Source organism: Phalangium opilio, unplaced genomic scaffold (assembly GCF_054372755.1).
Source record: "Phalangium opilio isolate 3A_F unplaced genomic scaffold, DU_Popi_V2 ptg000048l_1, whole genome shotgun sequence".
Taxonomy (NCBI): domain Eukaryota; kingdom Metazoa; phylum Arthropoda; class Arachnida; order Opiliones; family Phalangiidae; genus Phalangium; species Phalangium opilio.
Window position 1 is genome coordinate 1,119,169 of NW_028324170.1, and position 12,011 is coordinate 1,131,179.

The 12,011-nt window shown below is 36.7% G+C and overlaps 2 protein-coding genes across 2 annotated transcripts; one reads left to right on the forward strand and one right to left on the reverse strand.

Annotated features, from left to right (window-relative positions):
* Positions 1–134: 134 nt before the first annotated feature.
* RpS16 (ribosomal protein S16) lies at positions 135–1,044 on the forward strand. The gene is made up of 5 exons (XM_089839131.1): positions 135–247; positions 341–386; positions 476–674; positions 733–780; positions 846–1,044. The coding sequence occupies exons 1-5, from the start codon at positions 240–242 to the stop codon at positions 989–991; spliced, it is 447 nt and encodes a 148-aa protein (XP_089695257.1). The 5' UTR covers positions 135–239; the 3' UTR covers positions 992–1,044.
* A 731-nt stretch (positions 1,045–1,775) lies between these two features.
* On the reverse strand, positions 1,776–5,283 carry UbcE2M (NEDD8-conjugating enzyme UbcE2M). Its single transcript, XM_089839138.1, has 5 exons — positions 3,624–5,283; positions 3,385–3,479; positions 3,176–3,318; positions 3,049–3,112; positions 1,776–2,362 (listed from the first exon to the last, which is right to left on the reverse strand). The coding sequence occupies exons 1-5, from the start codon at positions 3,724–3,726 to the stop codon at positions 2,222–2,224; spliced, it is 546 nt and encodes a 181-aa protein (XP_089695264.1). The 5' UTR covers positions 3,727–5,283; the 3' UTR covers positions 1,776–2,221.
* Positions 5,284–12,011: the final 6,728 nt, after the last annotated feature.

Here is a 12,011-nt window from a genome sequence, read left to right on the forward strand (position 1 = left end):
AAGCAAACCACGTTAAGAAACTGAACTGAACGGAGTGGTAACATAAAAAATCAAGAGGTTATGCAATATGCCTAAACTAAACCAGTTTATGAAGCTGAACTGAACTGAACTGTTTTCATCCTTATTTTCAGAATTTAATCTTTCATGGAAGTACCTCTATCTTTGTGTACTGTGAGCTTTGCGTCGAACACGAGGTCCCTCTTTTGAGACAATTTCTTTTCCGAGAGAAAAACGTGAAGATGGCTACGTAAGTATCAGCCACGTGTTGGAAATTAATTTTAATTATTGCGATAATTAATCGAAATTTTACTAACAATTTGATCATTTTCGTTTTATTTAGCCCTGCAAAGGAATCCGTACCTTCCGTACAGGTTTTTGGTCGCAAAGTAAGTCACTTCTGAATTTTGTTTAGATAAGCCTCGGTCAAGTAGGCTTAGACGAAAGAGTTAATTTTAATTAATTTTTAATTATATAGAAAACGGCCACAGCTGTCGCTTACTGCAAGCAAGGCAAGGGCTTAATTAAAGTCAATGGAAGACCATTAGACATGTTGGAACCTCAGGTTCTAAAGTACAAGTTACTTGAACCAATTTTGAGGTTAGGCAATGAACGTTTCTCAGGGGTTGATATCAGAGTGCGTGTTAAAGGTGGTGGACACGTTGCCCAAATTTACGGTAAATAATTGAAAATTTAATATAAATTATCGCCTCTAATTGAAATTTTTTATTACAGCCATTAGGCAATCCATTTCCAAGGCCCTTGTTGCGTATTACCAAAAATGTAAGTCAGTTTGATTAAACTATGTTAATGTTACAGGTTTTTTTGACTCCATTTTTGTCCTTTAGACGTTGATGAAGCTACTAAGAAAGAAATCAAGGATGATTTGATTCAATACGACAGAACTCTTTTGGTAGCAGATCCTAGACGTTGCGAACCCAAGAAGTTTGGTGGTCCAGGAGCACGTGCCAGATACCAAAAATCTTACCGTTAATGTAAAAATAATGATGATTTTGTGGCTAATAAATATCGGTGGTTTCACATGAATATCTTTTGTGTTATTAATACTTATCTTAGATTAATATTGGTTAAGATAGATAGTTTTTAGTTGAGGGAGGAGATATGATTTGTGAGGTAATCAAATTTACATGGTGGGCAAGTTACTAATATGGCTACCAGAACTGAGGTAAGACAGGGTCTGAGTCTGACCCAGTATTGACCCAACAAAAAGGTCAGGGATATGGTACCTCAAATTTCCACCATCAAAATGATGGTAGGGGCTGGAAATAAGAAAAATTTCTTCTAGGACATGTGTCTAGTGAATCCCCTTCCCCTGGAAAATTTATAGGACATAGGGACTTGGCAATTCGGGCTTAACTCTGCCCCCAGCGCCATTATGGTATGTTTTTTTTTACAGAATGAAAGCTATATAAGCCCCTCCTCCTGGTATGTTTTTTAGCATTAGTGGAAGGTAGCCTGACGGTTCATGACATAGTAATGCCAAGTCCCTATTGTCCACTGGAGTATGAATGGAAAAAAGGCGGACCTTCATAGTCAAGCTATTAAAGCTTCAGAAAAATTTAGTAGTCAAAATGTCCAGTGACCCCCTTAGTTTTAAAAAAAATGTGATATTTTAAAATTTTATTGGGCCATGTCCAGTGTAAAGTGCTTATTTCCCGCCAGGGATGATACACGGTAAGCCTTGACGCCCTTATCATGGTTAATATTTTACAATATTGCCGGGCCATTACTAGGCTAATTAATAATTAAAAATGAAGTTGGAATAATCAAATTTATTGGCTTATGAAATCAGTCCATGTCTAGGATAACCGACCAAGTGACCAACTGGACTACAATTATTAATTTTATTTTTAGGGTTAAAGAGAATATGAAACGCCCCCTCCCCCCCCCGGATCTCCGCCAGCGCCATCTTAGGGCAAGTTTGTATTATTCCCTTTAAAAAAAAAAAGTCTGCTATGTTTATTTTTAACTTTGTTTTAACCCACCTTAACTGCAACGGAGATTAATATAAAATAGTAGGTATATCTCATTTCCTTAAGAACAATAAGCCTTATTGTTATAAACAAATTTTGGAAAAGAGGAAAATAAAACAATAAACAATAAACTCCTTGAAATATGGTGGGGAAAGTTTTTTTTTCTTTTTTGTTTTTCTTTTAGTTTTGGTGAAAATAATTGAAAATATTTAGCTAAAGAACGCGGTCAATTATTTCACACATCTTTCAAAATACGTCGAACCAACATAACCACCCATCATGGCTTTTTTCACATTTTGTTCAAAAAGTCTTCGATTATTTTGTAACACTTCAGCAGCTTCTTTGTTTAATGGATCTTCCGGGTTTGGCTCCTTTACGTAAAAGAAATGATTTTTAACTGGTTTCAGGGGTGTAGGAAGTGTTTTAACTGATTTAAAGGGTGTAGGAAGTGTTTTAACTGATTTCAGGGGTGTATGAAGTGTATTTACTGATTTCAGGGGTGTAGGAAGTGTATTTACTGATTTCAGGGGTGTAGGAAGTGTATTTACTGATTACAGGGGTGGTGGAAGTGTTTTTAGTGATTACAGGGGTGTAGGAAGTGTATTTACTGATTTCAGGGGTGTAGTAAGTGTTTCAACTGATTTCAGGGGTGTAGGAAGTATTTTAACTGATTTCAGGGGTGTGGGAAGTGTTTTAACAGATTTCAGGGGTGTGGGAAGTTTTTAACAGATTTCTGGGGTGTGGGAAGTGTTTTAACAGATTTCTGGGGTGTGGGAAGTGTTTTAACAGATTTCTGGGGTGTGGGAAGTGTTTTAACAGATTTCAGGGGTGTATGAAGTGTTTTTACTGATTATAGGGGTGTAGGAAGTGTTTTTACTGATTTCAGGGGTGTATGAAGTGTTTTTACTGATTACAGGGGTGTAGGAAGTGTTTTAACTCATTTCAGGGGTTTAAGAAGTGTTTTAACTGATTTCAGAGGTGTAAGAAATAGAAGTATTTTAACTGATTTCAGAGCTAATAAACTGTTAGTTTGATTCTTAAAAAGTAAGATTCTTACCAAAAACAGGTACTGTAGACCATAAACAATGGAGTTAATCGTCAAAACAGGCTTCCAATCTTCTCTAAAAGATAAAATACAAAACATAATCATTGATAATCTACCAATTAAATCAACAATTATATACCTGAGGATATTTAAACAGACGTTTCCTTCCAGATCAATATTGGGATGGTACACCATGGTCTCACACTTGACCTTAGGTGGTTCATGAGGGTAGTTTGGACTCACTTTGAAAAAGAAACTAAACCTGCCATTGCGGTAAAATCCCTAAATACCAATAAATTAGTAATAAATCCTCATTAAGGCAGTTAATTATGGGAAGTTGAAGCTTACTTCATCAGGGCTTATGATCAATTTAAAATTCAGAAGATCATCCGGATCAGGAAACTCAATCTGACATGTTTTTGGTAAATTCAACTCATTTATGTCTAGAATAATTAAAATTTAAATATTTATCAATTAAATTTAGTTTAAACACTATTGATTGCGTACGTAGAATTGTATTTAATTAAAAGTCAATTAATTTAAAAAAATTAAACGTTAAAATTATTATACAATTTGCACAGGCCCACCTTTTGTTATTCTCAGCTGTGCAGCCGAGGCCCGTTTTTGATTAGAAGGTTTTCCAACTTCGCCTTCTTTCTTTTGTTGTTTTAGCGAAAATAATTTAATCATATTTCTTTAGTTTTCGTAACGAGCATTAATTATTTAATTTTAATTAATAATTATGTTTTGTTTAATAACCAGACACCTTTGCATTCGAAAAATATCACAACTTATAGTTTTCACAAATAGACATTGACAACAGTAACAGACAGTTCAGCCCAAAGAAGACTACAAATACAGACTATATTTCGGGCTCAATTTTTTTCCCAAAGACTATAAATATCTTAATGGACTTGATATTAAGCAGACGATAAGTTAGAACATAGGCCCACTCGATCACGCAGGTCTTTTGGAGTATTGGCGGAAAATTCAAAAAGAGGCGAAAAATCAACGCCAGTTTCTGTCGTATTGATCCAAATGACCTGAAATTTTAATGAGAGGTTTTATTTTACGTATTTATCATACTACAAAAGTTACATAAATTTATAGCGAACAGTTTTTTAAATAATTTTTTTTTTACAATATGAAATTGATGGATGAAGATGATTGAACAGAACTAGAGTTTCAATTAGAATGTCCTTACTTCACAAAAAAAAAAAAAAAATAAATTTCAAGCTTATCCGGACATATTCTCCCATTTCTGATTGCCTAGTAGCAACATCAATTTAAATTTACTATTTCGAGCAAAATCTCTATAGGGGTAATTGTGCTGGATTACTTCTCGTCTTTTGGCACGCGTGTAGAGTAATGGCGGACCTCCACATTTCACTGTATGAAACTTTATGAGTAAATAACATAGAATGTCATTAGTATTTAATATTTAATGCTAGTATAGAGTAATGGCAGAACTCCACCTAAGGCTGTAATAATCTCTATGGGGAAATCATACGGTTGCCTTTAGTTTATACTCTTTAACCAGCAACCCCAAAATTGAAAATTATAGAGTAATGGCATCCCCTAACTATTGACTGTATGGTGAAATAACCCGGGGTGCCACAACCAAATTTTGTTCCCATATGATTCCATATAATCTTGGGTTAATTTAAACGAAGCCCAAAGGCTATATTACAAGTCAGTTTCCGACACCCTGGGTCAATATAGCGTCATTAAAGAAGAAATCTCATTAGTTGGCGCTTCATTTTCGACTCTTGATCTTTCTCGCTAATTTCTCTATGACTTAAGGTCCCGCCACACCCGGAATAAATGTCTCTCACTCCTGGTGTGTCTCCCGATGAAGACGATGTTCCGTTACACGCGAGGGATTCCGTGTAGCCGTGGCTTAAGACGGAGGCCAAAATACGTTAAGAGTTTCCAATTACACCAAATTTTCGTTGGGTTTGTAACGAGAGAAGACCTTCATTAACACCAGGTTGGAATCTTTAAAGGAATAGTCTCAGATGAAAAGGGATTGAGATGAGACAGAAGGTATAGGTTATAGTCTTAAGTCTTTAAAGTGTTCCATTTGTCGATTGCGGTTGAACCCCTCGCATTGATTACCATCAGGGCGTTTATTTAGGATAGTGTTCTTTGGACTATTTAGAGTCGAAAAGGTTTGATGACATTTTACCGTCCGGGCCACCGTTTTCGAGTTATTATTTTAATAGTGTTTTAGGGATGACCCCTCAATTAAATTACAAATCATTGTCTAAATCAGTTTCTTAATTAAATTTAAGGGGCCATCCGTAAAATACTCCATCCAATCTTAACTTGAAAACGGTGTCCCTTGTGTCAAAATGGAGATAGAAGTTACATTTTCGATTCTAAATAATCCAAAGAACATCCTTTCAGAAAAATCCTGTATAGGCATAGACTAGTGTCTAAATTTTTTTAACCCCAGAAAGCTACTTTTAGTTGCAACTATTTCCGAATTGTATGTTTGGTTCCGAGTCAGGCGGAATATTTACAATCTCCACGTCACTGTACCTTTAACGATCGAAAGATGCCGTCTCCTCCTCCTTCCACCGTGAACTCTTTCGAATAGCTCTCATCAAAATAGGACTAGAGATCTTGAAAAGCAATATCCTCCGACTTTAATTGCTGGCTAAGAAGTCAGCCTCGAGCTGACTGACAATCAGCGCGGTTCTTTTTCACAGGAATTAAACAGTGAAAAATCCAATAAATCAAGGTTCCTTTTTTTCTTCTCTTCCTCTCTCCTTTTCCTTCCGTATTGTATTTCCTTTATTTGATGCACCCCAGTAAAGAATTTATTACCAAATTAAAAGATTTCTTATAATTCGAAATGTTACATAAAAAAATTATATATTTTTTAAATGCGGTACAAAAACAGGGCTAAGATTTTTCTGAATTTATTTTGCGTGTTATAATATTACTTCTGCTCTGACCCGCATACGACGACGTATACCATACCTCTATCTAGGGGTTCGGACGTTGAAGGATTAAAAGCTAGAAAACCTACTACCTCCGGAAGTTGAGTAAAGAAGGCTTGGATAGAGAGGGATAGTTTGGGTTGTTAGTGGAAGTTACTTCCCATCTTTCCGGAAACGACTCCCCTTCTTCCGAGCTCCCCATCCTCTCAAAGAGAATCTGTTTACTCCCACTAGTGTAGAACGCGAGCTCGACTGGCGGGACTTATTTTTACTTTTGAATTACGAAATGCTTTTAACATTTCAGCCGGTAGTGAGTTCCAGGAGATTTCAGTTTTTCTTTTTTTTTTTTGGGTTTGCACTTTTCAATTTTTGGGACGTTTTTTTCTTCTCTGATCCCTTGATACTTAACGTAATGGCAAAAGCGAAGTAAGCCTGTTGCTTTTTTTTTGTATTAATCGACGCAATTTCTACTTCAAAATGAAAACAATGCAGATACTGATAATTTTTTTTTTAACTGAGAAACATTGTAATGCATTTTTTGACCAGTGCTTGAAGTATTTTATTACATTTTTTCAATTAAATTCAATTTTATCAGGGTTGGGGTTTGCTAACCTTCACTTCAATATTGTGCCTTCCCACCATTTTAAAAGATGGCGCCGATCATGTTCAACCCCAAAGGTTTTCAACAAAGCTTAAGTTTGTAAGATATGTTCCATAAGCATGCTAGAGACTTACAGCTCGAGCTAGTTCTAGCAGAACGACAAGCGAGAATTGACTACACATGGTTTTGCAGTCCATCTTCCTATTTAGTCTGCATTACTAAGCCTTTGACAGCAGCGCCTCACCAGGCGTCGCTTTACCTCGAATCTATGACCTACCTCACTCACTTCATGACAAGCTCCAGTTTCTAAGTTACCAGTGACAAACTTATGGTGAACATATTTTATGAACTTATGATAAAAATATCAACCAATATGCAAAATATTATTGAAATCGGTTGAAACGTATCCTATCAAAGTTATTCCCCAAGTAAGGTGTAGGTTACATTTCAGGATGACCACCATTTTCCCAAGATGGAAGGGGGATTGTAATTGTACCTACTACTTAAGAGTAACGTCTCTGAAGCTTCAAAGATAACTCTAGCTTGGTAACTTTAGCAAACTATGGATGGATTATAAAAAGAAGTAGCCTTTCAGTCGGCGGGCAACATTATTTCCCCCAAGAAATGAATGGCATCTCCTTCACTTTTCATCCCAATCTCGATCAGATGGACCCTTCCTCGCTTTCTATTCACCAAAGAGCAACAAAACAAACATCCTCTTTTCAAGATAAATATAGACTTAGGCCTATCACCTATTGCTTGTTTTAGGATCAAGGTTTTCAGACTATAAGTTTAAGAGAAATCCCGGCTATAGTATTTAGCATCATTGGAGACAGATAAAATGGAGCGGAAGTTTCTCAAAACATTTCCTTGAAAAAATGTCCTTAATAACAGCGCAAAGTTCATTCACGTTGTCAATAGAGAGGCTTTCGACTATATCAATTTACTCTTAATTACTTGGGCCACGATTGTTGTGACCCCAAGTGTTTAGTATCCTTGGTAAAGGGTAGATACGAGACTTTAGCCTCAAGTATTTAGAATCTTTGGAAAGGGTAAAAACGTGACTTCAATCCGGGCAAGTACTTAGTACAGTCACCATTCTATCCTTAACCTGAAGTAGATAATCCTTGGAAAGTGAATGGTGCGGTGACTCTGGTCAGGTTTGTTGCTCTTATATCCATCGTATCTTTCTGGCCCCATAGAGTTTCCATCCTAATTCCCAGGTGACTGTCCCTCGGTTCCTTTTATAAGCACCGGATTCATCTCCAGTTTCTCTTTTACTACCACTATAATCTTCGCTCTTTTTTATACAGAGCTCTATCTCTTATTTTTTTTACGCTGGTCCATTTCTCGGATACATGTATAACGCCCACGCTCCTAACGTCCACACTCTGGAAGACCGAGATCAACAGCGGTTCTTTACGGAACTCAATGCCGACTTTATTTACGCTTAGACCCTTATATCCTTTCATTTTCTATTTGACCATCAGCCAAAACTGATCCGTTTGAAGAGCCTTAGAGTTCACGTAAAGTACGTAAAATAACGCCATGGACAACACAACCATTCGTCACACTTTCGTTTGGCTTACTATACTTACTTATACTTGTGAGGTTACTAATGACAAAATTAATTTATATTCACGTAAAGAAAAGTCCTGACTGACAACTGATAATGAACGACCAATCCAAACCCGAATTACTCTTCCATATCATAAGTTTATAAGATATGTTCCATAAGTATTACAGCTCGAGCTAGTTCGAGAACGACAAGCGAGAATTGAAGTACTACACTCGGTTAGTTTTGCAGTCCATCTTCTTATTTAGTCTGTACTAAGCCTTTGACAGCAGCGCCTCACCAGGCGTCGCTTTACCTCGAATCTATGACCTACGTCACTCACTTCATGACAAGCTCCAGTTTGTAACCAGTGACAGACTTATGGAACATATCTTATGAATCTTTAGCTGACGTTAATTTACTAAGAAATATTTCTACAATTCGTCGTCATTTGCTTCTAGTTTTAAAACATCTTTCTCGCAATAAAATTGCTCTGTTCTTAGATGAAACAGTTGAAGCTATCATTTATAACACAGTTTAAATTTCTCGCAGATCAAATACCGCGGTCTCGTGGAATTAAATTAAGAGGTTAAAGGTAACACGAAATCGACCTCCAAGCGTGCACGTTCCTATATAAAAAAATTGTATTGCCAGAAACTATATTTCTTTATAGATATTTTTTGGTAACGGGCCATTAATAACGAACAACAGAAGGCTAAATGACAGAGTAAAAATGACCCACACTTTCTCCTCCCATAGACAAATTAAACAACTATTAGCAGCAAAACGGGCAAAGTGTGTAGAGTAAATTAAGGTCCCAACCAAACTGGCGCTCAGCTTCTTAGGTGAAGAAATTTGGGTTTTGGGATGGGCATTGATTACAAGTCACACAGGATAATTACTTACACGGACATAGATGAAACGAGGCGATGCTTAGTCTTCGAGGTATCGTTAAACGGATCATTGTCCCTCTTATGGATTGTCTAGAACCCATCGAAAAATATCCTATAAGCCGAGAACGTGAGCATTGGTCGAATAGGCCTTGGCACTAGGAACTTTTATAGGATATCCCATAGAGGGTAAGAGAGGCCGTTTTTCGTATATGGTATCTTTTGTCAATAGTTGCTTCAAGATGACCCCGCTGTGCACCGTAGTACGGTAGAAGTGTTGCTGCCAGCAAGACCTAGGCTTAGCTGATGGGAAACAGCTAGTGGAAAAACAAAACAAAAAAAATGGATGGTGCTATTGAATTGACGGCACGCGAACCAAATCGGTGGTAAGACTTAAAAGGGAAACAGAACACCCACACACACCACACCAATCTTTTTGCCTTATTTTTTGTAGCCACGTGACTTAGCTATTCGAGGGTACGGACAGGACAGAGGTAGTTACGATCCATTTATCATAACCCTATAATACTTGAGTACGCAACAAAGGTGTCTTCCGGTTTTAGGGAACTACATCCGGTTTTAGGTGATAGGCTTATTCGATACACCTCTTATTGGTTGGAATATGTCGTCTACTTGAAGACTGCAGTCTTTAGCTAAACCAGACTGTACAGAAGAGCCTGGTTTCCGAGATATAAGTTTTTAGAAGTCGAAAGAATGGAATAGGACCGAGGAAACAGAAAAGACAAAAACAAACAAACTGGAACTCAACCAATATAGGTTTTCACATCGACGTTTAAATGACATTTTGCTCTATTTTTAAATTTACTGACTTTGAAATGACATTTTGGCCTATTTTTAAATTTCTCGACATTTATAATGACATTTCGGCCTATTTTGAAATTTCTTGATTTTTATAAGACATTTTGGCCTATTTTTAAATATCCGTACTTTAAAATGACATTTTGGTCTATTTTTAAATATCCGTACTTTAAAATGACATTTTGGTCTATTTTTAAATTTCCTGACTTTAAAATGACATTTTGGCCTATAGGGAGCTAACAGTTCTGACCCTGAAACGTCACACCCTTCTATCTCTTACTGGAGTTTCATCCCCCCTAACGGTTGGAAGCAGTATTCTACGCACAAAAATGCCAACCAGAGAGGGGCTGCGTGACGTCAGACTATCTCTTCCCCCTAGCCAGTTGTTAGCTCCCTATTATAAAAATAAATAAATCCAAAAAAATCATATCTTTGCTCAATTTTGGGGTTTCCTCCTATACCGGAGACGTACTGTACAACCCTTACCATAAAAAGCTGTAGTAGTTTCTCAATGAAGCGGTTTTGTTCTATATCCGTAACTGGAACTAAAACTGAAACTACAAAAGGTACGTGATACGCCATCGAATATTGGGATCATTTTGTAGGAACGCGAGGCGGCGGTATACTTGCTGAAAGAAAAAGTTAAATGCCCAGGAGGTTCAAAGTGGCCGGCGAATACTTGGCCCCTTTTTCGAAACAGTATTTCCTCGATCGATCAAATTTTTTGAAGGATCTTATTCAAATGGAACAATATCTTACAGCAAAACCAACCTCTTTGTAAACATAGTTACAAGAAGAAAATGATTTAACACTCACGATAGATTTGCACAAACCGATAAGATATCGGTATCGGTGACCGATATATTGGTCCGTGCTTAATTTACAAATTTTTACTGATTAATCGGTTAGAGGTTAATTTACCGATATATGGCTTGATAATCGGTAAAAGTATCTGTTGAAAATCGGTTAAAAAATCTGGCGATAATCGTTTAAAAAATCTGGCGATAATCGTTTAAAAGAATCTGGCGATAATCGTTTAAAAGAATCTGGCGATAATCGTTTAAAAGAATCTGGCGATAATCGGTTAAAAAAATCGGTTGATAATCGGTTAAAAAATCTGTTGGTAATCGGTTAAAAAATCTGTTGATAATCGGCTGATAACTGGTAGAACATCGCTTGATAATCGATATTAGAAATTGGTTGATAATCTGTAAAAAATATCGGTTTATAATCGGTATTAAAAATCGGTGGATAATAGCTGGATATCGGTTTCATTCGGTTAAATAATCGATTATCTCGCCAACTTTTAATAATCGGTATCGGTTCAGGTAAAACATCGATATTGGTTAATTTTCTTTATCGGCCAATGGTAGCGCAAACAGTAACCATGGTTTTATTTTACTTACGAAGTTACTATCCAGAACCTCAATTTTCCTAATGTAACTAACTGACGTCAACGAATGCGACTTTGGACAAAGAACAAACATCTAAACAAACAAACAAACAAAGAACTTTTCCGAAACATAAGTATGATATAATATAGCAAGAAGTATAGAGGTAACCACTTTCTTCAAAGAGCCCCATATTTGTTTATACGCGGGTAGGTTTTGCCAGGAAAAGCTTTTTGGGCTCAACGGACGTACGCCTGCCTATATGTCTCAGATCTGCGAATACTTAAAAGGTAATATTTCAAAGCCACCACGGTTTGACGTATTAGACCGAGGAACGGTTGGAAAAGATTTCCCAAGATATTTAAACAATATTTTCTTTTTTGGGAATCTTTGGAACAATTGTTTTTTAAATACGAAACGAGAGCTTAAATTTACATAATCATTTGGATTTATATCAACACACACGCGGCAAAAAGGGACCCGACAGGCCTTGCTGACTTTAAGACAGCCGGTTACCATTTTAAAAGATGGAGTATAGGATCAATGTTATTCCCTATAACATAAGTTTATAAGATATGTTCTTGTAAGTTTGTTACAAACTGGAGCTTGTCATTAAGTGATTAAAGTAGGTCATAGATTCGAGGTAAAGCGACGCCTGGTGAGGCGCTGTCAAACTTGGGCTTAGTACAGACTAAATAGGACCTAGATGGAAGTCCTGCAAAATTAACCACCGAGTCTAGGACTTCAATTCTCGCTTGTCGTTCTCGAACT